The following is a 13,106-nucleotide window of genomic DNA, read 5'->3' on the forward strand; positions in this document are numbered from 1 at the left end:
TGTCATACTTTCCTCTTAATTGGCTGCCATCCTCTCATTTACTGATTTCTGAGAGGGTGGAGGAATAAGCTGACTTGTGAGTGCCTTTGAATATTCCTACGTGTTTTTGCGGATAATTCTAGTTAGGAGGAAAAAAATCCTCCTATCGATTTTAATTCAAATTTGAATACATTAGCAATTACCAAGTGATTTTGTAGATCAATATGCAGTAACTGGAAAGTTTAAATTAAACAAGCATTTGATAAAATAATGCATAAAATACTGGCAATAATATTGATAAGGTATATTGGAGTAATTTCCTGGGACCTGGATCCCACTAGGCTAGATGCTATGCAAACACAGAACAGAAAGGCTGTCCCAGGTGGAAAACAGTTTGCGGACTATGGGAAGAGGCAGCAGATGACTACACACTGGTATCAGAACATAGGAAACAGAGACGTTGCTGGTCAGGATAAATAACAGAGAACAGTCTCAGCGCACTAACCGCCAAAGTTAGGTAACTGCAACTTATATTATACTTTTGTGTATGCAGAAACCCAGAATCAGGAGAAGGTAGAAGAGAAAGGAGCAAAATTTGCTCCTTTGCAAAATTTGGAGCAATGGAAACAATCTTTGGAGCAGCCTTCTAAGGAGCTATGGGTAGAGCAAGGTTCATTTGTAATGAGAAGGAAGAACAATGTTGTAGTAACTGCAGAAATGAAAGCCTGGCTGTGCATGGCTGGATAGAAAAGGCCATATCACAGCGATGTTATTCAGAAATCATCTGCAACATTTGGACACAGTCTGAATAAAAGAACCTACAGAGAGTGTGGGGTCTGAATAACAGGTATTGCAGCAGAGTTAGAGCTCTTCAGAAAAGGAGAAGATAGGCAGAAAAATGAAAATTTCTGGTTTTGTCTTACGGTATTGTATTTTTTAAGACTTAGTTTTCTGTGGAAGTAATATACGATCCTCTTTCTGAATATTAGACTTTTTATTTGAAAGTACATTTTATATTGCAGGATGTAATGCAAGAGAGGATTATTACAGGAGGCACCAATATCATGCAATACAGTTAGGCTAGTGAAATTACTTGAGTTATAACTTCCAGTCTCACATACCATAAACATTTCTGAACAGTAAAAAGACCATGCAATTGCAAGAGCATAATCACCCCTGGGACCCATTCCTGTAGAGGCAGCATGTGAAATAAAATTCACACAGGGATATAAAATGATTGGTTGGAAATGGAATTCTGCTGACCTCAGCTTGGATGAGGTGGATTTTATACCGAGGAAGATGAATAATAACAATAAGCTATTTTCAGCAGTCATTATCTAGACTAAACTTCCCCAGATGTCAGTGGCAGTTTCTCCTATATAAGGTAGGGTTGGATTTAGTAATACTTAGTTTTCACGGGGCATTTTACAGCAGTTAGAAAAAGGTTTTTTGTTTCTGAATCTGTCATTTAGAGACAGAGTTCAAGGTTTAAAATGGCAATACTGCTGTAAATGGTAGTATCTCTCAAACCAAAGCATTTTAAGTGCAGAGAGTGTGCAGTTTCACACATTGGACAACACACAATAAAATGCTACCCTTGAAGTCTGGGTATGCTTCAAACAGAAAAATAATTTTTTCCTGTGAAGTATACCACCCACATTTGTTTCCTTACCTGACTTCCATTGCTTGGATGTCATTCTGCAGTTATCAACACAGACAATTACACTTGAGATCTGATATTTAGCCAACAGCTGGTTCACTTGTCATACTATAATAGGTAAAATATGTCCACTGTTATTATTTTGGTTATCCCTCCGTTATGAAGATATGCCAAGAACATATCACCTTCTATTACTTTCACTGAAGTTTATTGCTTTAGGAAAACGGCTAATTTATGAAACAATCTTCTATATGGCAGATACATTTGACCATATACAATCATTCACAGAGAGATGGTATAAATCTACCTGGTATGTTTTCTCTGTGACCTTGCCATAATATCATACTCTGGTTTATATTTCCAGAAAATTACAGAAGCCAACAGACTTGCTGTCCTACTTGCCTCTTAGAAATGATTGTGACTTGTCAACCTTGCTCATGTTGCTGTATGCCACATTCGTAAAGACCCACTTCAGCAAAGCGTTTAAGAATGTACTGAAGTAAAATAACAAGGTTGTTAGTAGTGAGAAATGTAAAGTAAATACGAGAGCAAGATAGTTCTCGAGTTTTGGGTTTGGTTTTTTGTTTGGTTGGTTTTTTAATACTTCAGTGCATCAAAATGCTTAAATAAAGATGTATGGGGTGCTGTATTACGTTACTTCAGGACTGAAAAAACATGGGTGAGAAAGTGTAGTGAGATGTACTCTTTGCATGGTAAAAGTTACATACTGAAGCTGCAGAAAGATCCTACATTAGCAGCAAGCTTATGCTAAGAAGGGATGTTTGAATGACCACATGAATGATTTGAAGGTGCATTTATTGCATTCAGTGGGTGCAATCAACTGTGCAATACACATATTGTTAAAAGAGTAGTATTGTTATTTAAATAAGTACAGTGCTAAATTTGATTACATATACCGTTAGGGCTCATAAAGCTTTTCATTGCTCTCAGATGATCTCCCATAGTTCCACTCAGTACAAACAGGTAAACTTACAAGAGTTTCTTTAGTAGAAATATGCCGCCTTCTGTGGCTCCATATGGACTTGAATTAACAGAGAGGTAAAATGCCTTTAAGACTGGAGGATGTAAATATCACATATGACAGGCCACTGCTTGCTCACTATAACTGTACCTTCAGTACCACTGATTTAAATAATTCTTTTACAACGTCTCTTGAACAAGTGAAGTAAGCTGAACCTAGCCACTGCGAATATGTGAATTTACTAAATTCCAGTATCCCTTTGCTTTGGCACATGCTATGGTGTATGCCACATGCTGTGGTGTCTTTTACATGTGTATATCTAACTCGCTCTAAAGCACATAGAAATAAGTGCCCTAGATAGCAAAGTCTGTGTGACATTTTAAAATTGTGCTATATGCTGAATTCATCACAACGACAGGTTCTCATTTTCACAAAATGTCAAGGATCAGAGCTTTGCATATGTTATAATGAAATACTTTAAGGGCTTTAAGCCCTGGATAACTACATTCTTACCTAATTTTTTGTTTAAGAATTTACTGGAGACCATGCTAATTAGTATTTCTTTCTCATTTACTCTTGCAGTTAGGTATTCATGGATATGCTTTTGCAATTACAAACAATGGATATATTTTGACTCATCCGGAACTTAGGCCTTTGGTAAGAATGCTACTTACTGATCTAATTCATTTAGCTATATATGTTGCATTTGTTTTTCTTTTAATGTGAATAATGTAATAGTCATTAAAAAACTAAATACAACAGGCCAGTTACTTTATGTTGCTTTATAACACATTATAATTCTTGGGAAATTTACCTCTGAAAACAAAGGTTAGCATGAAAAAACTCAAGAAAAATAAATACACAATTTGTTTCTGCAAAAGATGCAGTCCTCCATTACTGCAAAATGGTAAAGCCAAAAATTGCTGTAATTATGTTCATTTTACATTGAAACGGAATGCTGGAATGCTCTATTGCTATGTAATAACCCCTATTTGTCATGTTAAAGTGTTAAAGTTAATTTAATATATGCGCAGAAATTTCAATAAAGCATATTCTTAAGCAAAATAGGGGCACAAGGGATTTTGGTACTAAAAGAGAAATAGCAGCAAATATTACCTTTAGTTTCCCTTATCATCTTGTTTGCATTAATCACAGCAAGAAAAATAGAAGAGCCTGTTACAAAAATGTTTATCAGCTTAACACCCTAGGGAACTGGTACATTCTTGATTGCATCATTGTTTAGGAACAGCACTTGCAAGTGTTCCATCACTATCAACTCTTAGCAAAGCATCGGTATTAATAATTCCACTGCTGTATACACATGGATGCCATATGTATTTCCCATGCAGGCACTTTAAGTAATGTCCGATTTCAACAATATTTTAGTAGAAAACAGAAATATTAATTGGGTGGATAATTTCATATAAAACTAAAATTATTGAAAAGCATGATTTATTAAGTCATTAGCATATCTGATGTTTTCATTCAGCAAAAAAAAATTGTCTTTCTAAGATTTGGGCTAGGAATTACACACTTAATCAACATCTGTATGTGCACTTATTTCCCCATTTATTTTAGCTTATGAAAAGTTCCACAGGGGGACTTCCATGGATGAATGGAAAACAATTTTCAGTAACTTCATAGTAAAATGGACAGACAATCTAATGGCAAAGCAGGCATTATAGTATCTTGGAAGGAATTTTAAAATAAATGGTTTAATTGTCATTTTTCTTCTAAGAATATCACCCATGATTCTGGATGGTAGAATTTTTCACAAATGTGGAAAGGAAGACAATACCTGTAGAGAATTTGGCAAATTACTGACCAATAAGCAATGCAATTCTCAGAAATGGCTCTTGCAAATTATCCCATTGGCTTTTTTACCATTCCAATGGTGAGTCACTAAAGCTATATATCCAGGTACAGACAGCTCAGACCCCAGGCAGTTACATTAACATGCTCCAGTGACTGGCTTTATTTTCACCTCTACACTCCCCACAGATGATTTCTCATAATGATGAATGTGTATCTTCTTGTTTTATGGGAATTAGGACCTCTGCTACCCAAATATGTAAATTTTAGGGAGTGAAAAACTTCCAGCCGCAGTAGAAGCAGTTTACTCTTAAGGAAGATAGAAAACTATAAATCAATACCTAAGCATTTCACCCCTCAGTCAAAATGTGTTTTGTCCCTACAAGATATTACATACTTGAGAAGTATGTAAGTGTAGGATTTATGATGCTGATTCACCACGCCTAGACCCATCTAGTCCAGAATCCCATTTCCAGCAGTGCCCAACATGGGATTGTTCCGGAGGAAGATGCAGGAACTGAGTAAAAGGATGTGGAAAATCTCACAGCAGTCATTATAACTTTTAAGAGTTTCAGATAGGCTTCTGCTCATAAACACTTGGTTCTGACATTTTAACATTAAGACTTATTAGAGTGGATACTTCTGTTATCCATACTAACATACTCATTTTTGTCAGTCTCCTTGACTTCTCATAGTGGTGATTTTTCATATTGTAAATATTTTATGCACAGTTTTTATTTTTAATTCAATTTTTAGATGCCATTAGAAGCAGTTCTTATATTATGAATATGGAAAGCAGAAGCTCCTGATCTATTTTTTCTTTTTGATTTCTTACTTTGTGTGATAATGTGTGATTGTAATCTCATTGAATCTTCCCATCACAATACACAACCAGAATTTTCAGTCTTGCTGTAATGTTTTTCTACTCTTAATTTTCTGCATTTTGGCATTTTGTTGTCATGTTCACTGTATATTTCTGACCTTTTATTTACCCATTCTTCCATGTTCTTTCCTTTTCTGACTGAGACTGCCCACTGAGCTTTATTTGGTAACCATAGCAGAGAAGAGGCAGCAATAGTGGCTGTACAAAACCTCCTTAGAGCACCTGGGTTATACACAAAGATTTTTAATGCACCTTCAGGTCTCTTCGCTGCATCTTCACTGCTTTGTTACCTCAGCTAGCTCATCCATGTCAAGTGGCTGTTTGTGTAATTTTGCTTTTAACTCACATCCAGCTGCACCATAGACATAACCTAAAAATTGCTTAAAAGAGCCAAAGTTCCAAGCACACTGACTAGATCTTAAACTTGAATTGTCATAGCATTCTGTATCTTTTCCTACAATTTGCTATTTGAAAATTTATATTAGACTAGTTATGTTAATTCACCTCAGTGGATAAAATGCTGAAATAAATGTTGTTTTTTAATGTACACTTTTTATATTAACTTTTTTTTTTTGTGGGAAATGCCAGTGTGGGGTAAAGTTGTCTTCAAAATGTTTAGCTGTTGCAATGGCAAATTGTTTTTAGTTCATGACTGGCCATTACCTTCAGAATATCTCTGTATGTATTACAATCCATGTGGTTTTTTAAATATCCCATTCTAAATTGGATATAAATGCATTGGTTTTTTTATAACATTCCCCAATTTTCATGACACTAAAATCATGACTTGGTCTGGACTCCTAAAAATGCTTTTGAAATCTTCAGGTATCGCAGGTACAACTGACAGCCTGTATTTGCAAGCCATAGGAATATATATTTGAAAGTTCCCTATCTACATCGCAAGGGTTTGAGAACACGTGCATTTGCTGTACTGTCCCTTTTTCTTCTGGCAAATTGCTTCCTTCAAAAATATTAGTATTTATTCATTACAGAATAGATAGTTTAATAAACAGAAGGTAATGAAATCCATGAACAGCGTTTAAGTTAGACAGACAAAGGGTGTGTTATCCTCTTGCCTTATTTCTGTCATAGAGGCATGTTCTAACGAGGTAAAAGGTGGTTTTCTGTTACTATCCCTCACCCCAGTGTACATCTTGAAGGCACTTATTTCATTACCTTATACAACAGTCTCTCTTTTTAAAATCAAAATGTTGGGCAGTAGCCCACAAGCTGTCAACTACAGGGAACTCATTGTGATATATTCATGGTCTGTTAATTTCATTTTTTTGGAAGAGTCATTTTTATTTCTGGGTTCTGTCAGTAGTGCGTAATGGGAGTCTTCTGTTGACTTCACTGGAGTTTTTGAGAGTGAAGTGATTGCTGGCTTGGGCCCTTAGATTAGTATTGCAGGCTGAATCCTGATACCATTGTATCTAGTGGCAAAACATTCCATGACATTTGTGACGATAAGTATGTGAAAATAGGCATGTAGGACTGGAATTAGATAGTTCACCAAAGATATTATCTAAAATTATTTGGGTGGGTTAGAGTTTACATTCAAGTTACATCGATTACTGACTTGATCCCCGCTGGTTTATATTGCTATTATGTTTTCCCATGGTGATGTAAAGCCAGAATATTACTAGACGCCTGAGTTACTAACCCCAGCGGCCATATCTGTTAGTTCTGAAGCTGACATACTGCTTTTTAAGGAATTGTCTTACGGGACACCGAGCAGACAGGCAGGATAGCAAACAGTCGCTGAGGAAGAGTGCTTCCTGTTGCACCAGATTTTTATCTTATGCTGACCAGTATATTTAATCATTAAGCTAGCTACATTTTTGTGCTGATTATCCTATTGGGTTTATGTTTAAAAATGTTTTTCTTGGAGATTTCCTCTCTTGTTTCTTCTGCTTTTTTTTGAATAAACTTGGCTTCCAGTCAGGATAACTGGTTGCGTGTGCATGGGCAGCTGGTGGGAGTCATTGAAGGAAGAAGAGGAAAGTACTTTCTAGATACTCGGAAGGTACTTGTAGAGGTTTATGACAGTTGCTGAAGTGCTGGCTGGAAGATCTCACGGGTGACTGTTGCCATAAAGGGACCAGAAAGAACTTGTGGTTACATTCTTCTCGAAAAGAGACTACTGGAGCGATGAGTCTCGAGAAACTTAATCATAGAATCGTTTAGGTTGGAAAAGACCTTTAAGATCATCCAGTCCAACCATTAACCTACACTACCAAGTCTACTCTAAACCAATCAAGGGTAGACTAGACTAAACCATGTCCCGAACTGCCACGTCTACCCGTTTTTTGAACACTTCCAGGGATGGGGACTCCACCACCTCTCTGGGCAGCCTGTTCCAACTCTTGACCACCCTTTCCATAAAGATAATCAGGGAATAAGGAATCCCTTAGAAATGCCTTTCGGAGAATAAAAAGAGATCGCTTGTGAGGCCTTGCCAATTAAATGATTGAGCGTAGTTTATGCTCCACATCCACAGAAACTCTGGCTTTATCTCCCTTCCTTTTGTCGCCCTTTCCTTCCCTAATCCACCTTAGGCCGTGCCATCCCTTTCTCCCAGCGCTGACCGGCTGCTTCTGTCCGTGTCCTTCCCCAGGCGCTGCCGACACCGGTCGCGGCGCGGGCCCCGAAGCCGTGCCCTCGGCGGCGGCGCCCGGCACGGGCAGCATCCCCCGCCGGCGCCCGCGGGGCCGGGCGGAGCGCGGAGGGCGGAGCGCGGAGGGCGGAGCGCGGAGGGCGGAGCGCGGAGGGCGGAGCGCGGAGGGCGGAGCGCGGAGGGCGGAGCGCGGAGGGCGGAGCGCGGAGGGCGGAGCGCGGAGGGCGGAGCGCGGAGGGCGGAGCGCGGCGGCCGCGCTGCGGGGCGGGCGCCATGCGGTGGCGCCCCAGCACCGCCCAGGGCGCGCCGGGCCGCGGGGCCGCTCCCGCCCCGCCGGCAGCCGGAGGTGCGCTGCTGCGGCTGCTGCTGCTCCTCCTGCTGCTCCTCCTGCTCCTGCTGCGGCTGCGGCTGCTGCTGCGCGTGGGCCAGCGGCGAGCGGGAGGGGCGCCGCAGCGCAGGCTGCAGTGTTGGAATCCAGAAACGCGTCTCAGCTGGAATTTAAATGAAAATGAAAAAAAAAAAAAAAAAAAAAGCCTTCGTCCTCTTTCTGCTGCATTTCAAAGCCTTTGTTTGTTTGTTTGTTTTAATTACATTGTGGATGAGTACGTTTTAAATGTTTTTACACGTTATACCCTTTTGGGGTGCATTTCCTATCAAAAATGCTCCAGTGGTAACTCAAGAAACTATAGCTGATGGTAATGGTTCAATATTGCTGTATCAGAATGCTCCTATATGCTGCATTTTGATTAAAAATCTATATTTTTACAGAGCGGTATTTTATTTTCCACGAGAGAATATTTTAAGTTGTATGACGTAATTTTGAATTTTATATTTAGTTTAAAACCACAGCTTACTGTCTAGAAAAAAATGAATTGTTCTGGAGTTCAAAAGTGAATTTTGAGATTTTTAAGGGAGTGACCTGGTTTCTGAGGCTCCTTACACATGCTTGAAATGCATACATGAGGACAAAGTTCTTCTCAGCAACAGTTACGTCAGATTTAATTGCTGGCTTTTCAGTACCCTGTTAGTAGTTGCAGTGTGCTAGGTGTTACTCTATTAAATTTTAAAATGCAAAATATGTCATGATGATGTTACAGTTTGCCAAAGAAATGAGCTTACTGAATGTAAAGGAAGAGTAATGAACAAGTGATATATACTTTTTACATACACTTAAAAACAACCACCATATTAACTGTGGCTGATTGCTCATTACTGTAACTGTCATTATGTAGTCTGTTAAATGTTGGTGCCAGAGGAAAACTGCTTTCTTAGGAAAGTGTAGTGGGATTACAAAGAAATTAAGGAATGCCACCAAAAGATTAGCATCTGCCATAGTCACAGATTGACACCTTTGTAAATCTTACCTGGTGGTAGGGGTTTGTCCTGTTGCCTCTCCGTCCTCATATTTGTGTGGTTTTCAATGAATAATAGCAAGATTGCTAGTAGATTTTGTGAAGTCTGTGGCTTTTTTGATTCATAGTTTGCAATGGAATTTGTATTTTTGTTCAGGGAGTAAAGAGGGATTTTGTTTTCAGTAATTGCTAGGTTCATTTAGGGTAGAATACTCGAAGTTCCTGAACAAAGAGCTCAAGTTCCTTAATTAAAGAAAATATGCATTTAAAGACAAATGCATACATTATAGAATCAAATTGCATCTTTTATTCAGATTCTGCCATTTTTTTGGTTGTGTTATGACATGAATTAATCTACTAACATCCATGATGGCTAATGATTTTGTAATATTTCTGTGTGTAAATCAAAATCCTCTATCTCTGAGAAGATTGAGGCATATATTCATACTCTCAGTATAAGCTCTGGAAGGCTAGTAATGGTGATTTTTCGAATGGCTACATGTGAATGCTCTTTTTATCACTGTAAACCAATTCAGTTGATACATTGCTTGCTTTAAAATGATGCACATCTTTACCTAATTTGATCAGTCTTAATAGGGAAAGTTACACGTAGAAATCAAAGCCCATGTATATATCGCAATACTTTCACCAAAATATATTGGTGGTTTAGCTGCCTGAGTGAGTTACCATTTTAAACTTCAAATGTTGACTGTCACGATATGTTGTATTAAGCTAAAAGACCTGGAGTATTTGAAGATTGCTAGGTCAGTATTAAGTCTTTTGTAGCTGTAAATTCTGGGAAAATTTGTTTCTCCTAATATAGAAAAACGGAGAAATCCTAGTCTCAGGGGAAACATTAATGCCCCACTTAAGCAGTGTTAGCCTTTCATAAGCAGCAAATCTCATTTCTCTCTGGGGAGTCCCTCCTGGAAAGTAAGATAACCTACACTTACCCTTGCTTTATTCAGCGACTCCATAAAACTCTACAGCTGTAGCTGACAGCAGAATATTTAAATGATTTGAACAGTGTAAATGCCTCACGTTCATTTAAATAACTGAAGAATTCAATCACTTGAATGCCAATGATTATTCCTATTGGAGTTTACATTTCAGAAAAGACAGCCCATCTGAATCCCTGTGAGAGCATTAAATTGCTATCTAATTAGAAGTGCAAAATTACATATATTTAAAAGATAATTAAAGGTTTGAAGGCTGTTGAATAACTGGTTGTACATATAAATGAGTCACTGAAAATTTGTTAGCAATATGTGAAGCTTTCTTTTATTCTTTGCTTTCAGCTTTGAAGTTAGGTATAACCGAGCTCATGGGCTTAAGTCTGGTAGTATTAAGATAAAGGCAGATGTTTTTAATTATTTCTACTCAAACCCCAAATAATTATAAGCAGCTGCCAGTTTTACATAATCCGAAATGATAAGGTCCTGAGAATGCAAATAAAATCCTAAATAGAAGGGTTGGGTTTTTTTTCAGTGGAGTAAATCCCATACATGTCACATTGGTAACCAACTGCAATCCACCTGAAAATGTGAGCTCAGCTGATGTGCTCTTCGTCCAGTCTGTAGGTGTGAGACTTAAAGCTGGTTTTTATATTTGCTTTTACCTCACCCTGTATATTTCCATATTTTTTTTCATCAATTTAAACATTACTGCGCCATTTGTAATGCAAATGTATGTTATGAGTGTAAGTAGACAGAGTAATTTAAATACACATGGCATGAGAATTATTTTCTTCTGTTACTGTGCTAGAGGGTTCTTCTGTGTGCATGATACATGTAATTGTTCCTACTTTTTCTCTGCCTGGAAACTTAGAATTGCATTATTTTCTTTTCCCTAGCACATGACATGGCTCCTGTTGTCATCTTTTCTCTGCAGTATTCCTGCAAATTTTTCAGTACGGCAGTTTTTCACTGCCATCTGGCATGAAAAATCAGTCCAAAATAACTGGTTTTTACTGCCAACCATAACCTAGGAGCTTCTGGATGAACATCTTAAATAACAGGCTTGTCATGAAAGTCTCTCTTTAGAAAGGGAAGTTGCTCTTCCTATTTTCCTAAGAAAATCAAGATGTCACCTTTTTAATATTAAAATAAGGAGCTTTGTATAGAAAGCAACTTTGGTTTTGAGGGGAGACCTATGAGTTCTACAAATTCAAGATTAAGTGCAGATCAATAAAAGATCATTTGAGGACACAAACTAGATGCAAATCATGAAATAAAAGTATCACAAAAGACAAATCAGGATCATGTGAGCAAGAAAAAAAGTTCCAAATTAAATAAAGAACTTAAAAGCCAAGCAGTAGTGATTTACATTGAGATAGGATGCTGCTTCACATGTATTCCCAGGCAGAATGTTTTGGAGCTGTGTAGCGCAAGGTAAATGAAAGCTCAGTCACTGCGGGTGATATTATATAAACAGGTGAAGCGGAGAAGGGAATTTTTCACTGCTGCATTTTGTGGGTTTTTTTTTTTAATTTAAGAGTATGAATCAGTCTGTTCAAGTGATCTCTTCCCCTGTCTTCTCCTGATCTTCCACTGTATTTTCCATTACCTTGTCTTTGTCCCATAGTATTTAAATTCTAAGCATTTTATGGTGGAAGTGTTATTTTATTAATGGACTAATATTGAAGGACTTAAACCATATTTAAAGGAATTTGCAATTTGGAATTATTACAATCTTTGCTGAAAAATAGGAAGGAAAGTGCCCCCCTCCCCTTCCTTTCTGTACACATTTACATAGCAGAGTGGCATGGCTCTTTTTGAAGTGCCTCACTCAGGGACTTTATCCCCTTTGCAGCCAGGAAAGGAAGCAGCAATATGCTCCTGCCTTATTCTGTGCAAAGGGCAAAGAAGACACATTTGAAGGACTGGTGACAGAAACAGATGATTCTGCTCCTAAAGTTGGTGTAAACTGAGCTTTCCCCTTGCACAGTCACCTCAATAAAGAATAATGTGGCTCAGAAGCAATTTATGCTAGGATGGATAGGTGGTAAAGGTCTTGCTATCAGCCATTGCATTGACCACGTAAAGTCAGGTTCAATGCAGTTTCCATTCAAGCAGCTGCAGTCCTTGCATTATGTCAATCAGAGCTACGCTAGACAGTAAATAGTGGTAACATTAGTGTCCAGAATGTTAGAGAACAGAGGTAGCTGAATAACTGGCTAGACCAGAGAATTGCAATAATGACAGTGTATTCAGTCTGTGTCTGTTTATTTAAAACTATATGGAAAAATGTGTAATTTTAGTTAATGATGCTTTTCCTTTTCATTCTAAAATTGGAGGAATGTTTTTTTAGTTCCTGATTCCTTGCTTTTGTACATAAGATAGTAGTTTGGCAAGGAAGAGCTTTCCCTCGAAATTATTTTACCTCTCTAGCTTTTGGTTGTTGTTTAGTAGATACTTTCTTGCTGTAATATTTTCTCACAGATGATTCCACAAGTGTGGCTAAACAAGTTCACTAAAATCTATTGATGCTTCCAAGGCTGTTATCACAGCAACTTACTCTCTCCTACCTCCCCATTATCCAGATGGAGCACGCCTGAGAAATTCCAATCACCTTAGACCCAAGGCTTGCAGCTGTTAAGATGTAGCTTGCTCCCTCCGTGGTCAGATTGCTACACTCTGACTTTATAAACACGTGGCAGGTCATATTCAATGCAGATGGTTTGGGACTGCTTGTGTTAAAAAAAAAAAAAAAAAATCAAAGCAAAGAGTTTAATAATGGCACATGTAAATGGTTGTATATGGGGTGGTGAAAAAATGTGATTCAGTCTTTAAACAGTACACGTCACATGTTGTTTGAATCAT

General features: G+C 38.1%; 1 protein-coding gene across 1 annotated transcript in view; it reads left to right on the forward strand.

Moving 5' to 3' along the window:
* Window positions 1-13,106, forward strand: part of CACNA2D3 (calcium voltage-gated channel auxiliary subunit alpha2delta 3) — a 480,096-nt gene that overhangs the window by 357,659 nt on the left and 109,331 nt on the right. Inside the window, exon 17 of the mRNA XM_075713919.1 lies at window positions 3,204-3,278. Within this exon, the coding sequence (XP_075570034.1) occupies window positions 3,204-3,278 (75 nt within the window). The remainder of the gene's footprint in view (window positions 1-3,203; window positions 3,279-13,106) is intronic.

The sequence above is a fragment of the Pelecanus crispus genome, chromosome 7 (assembly GCF_030463565.1).
Source record: "Pelecanus crispus isolate bPelCri1 chromosome 7, bPelCri1.pri, whole genome shotgun sequence".
Classification (NCBI taxonomy): domain Eukaryota; kingdom Metazoa; phylum Chordata; class Aves; order Pelecaniformes; family Pelecanidae; genus Pelecanus; species Pelecanus crispus.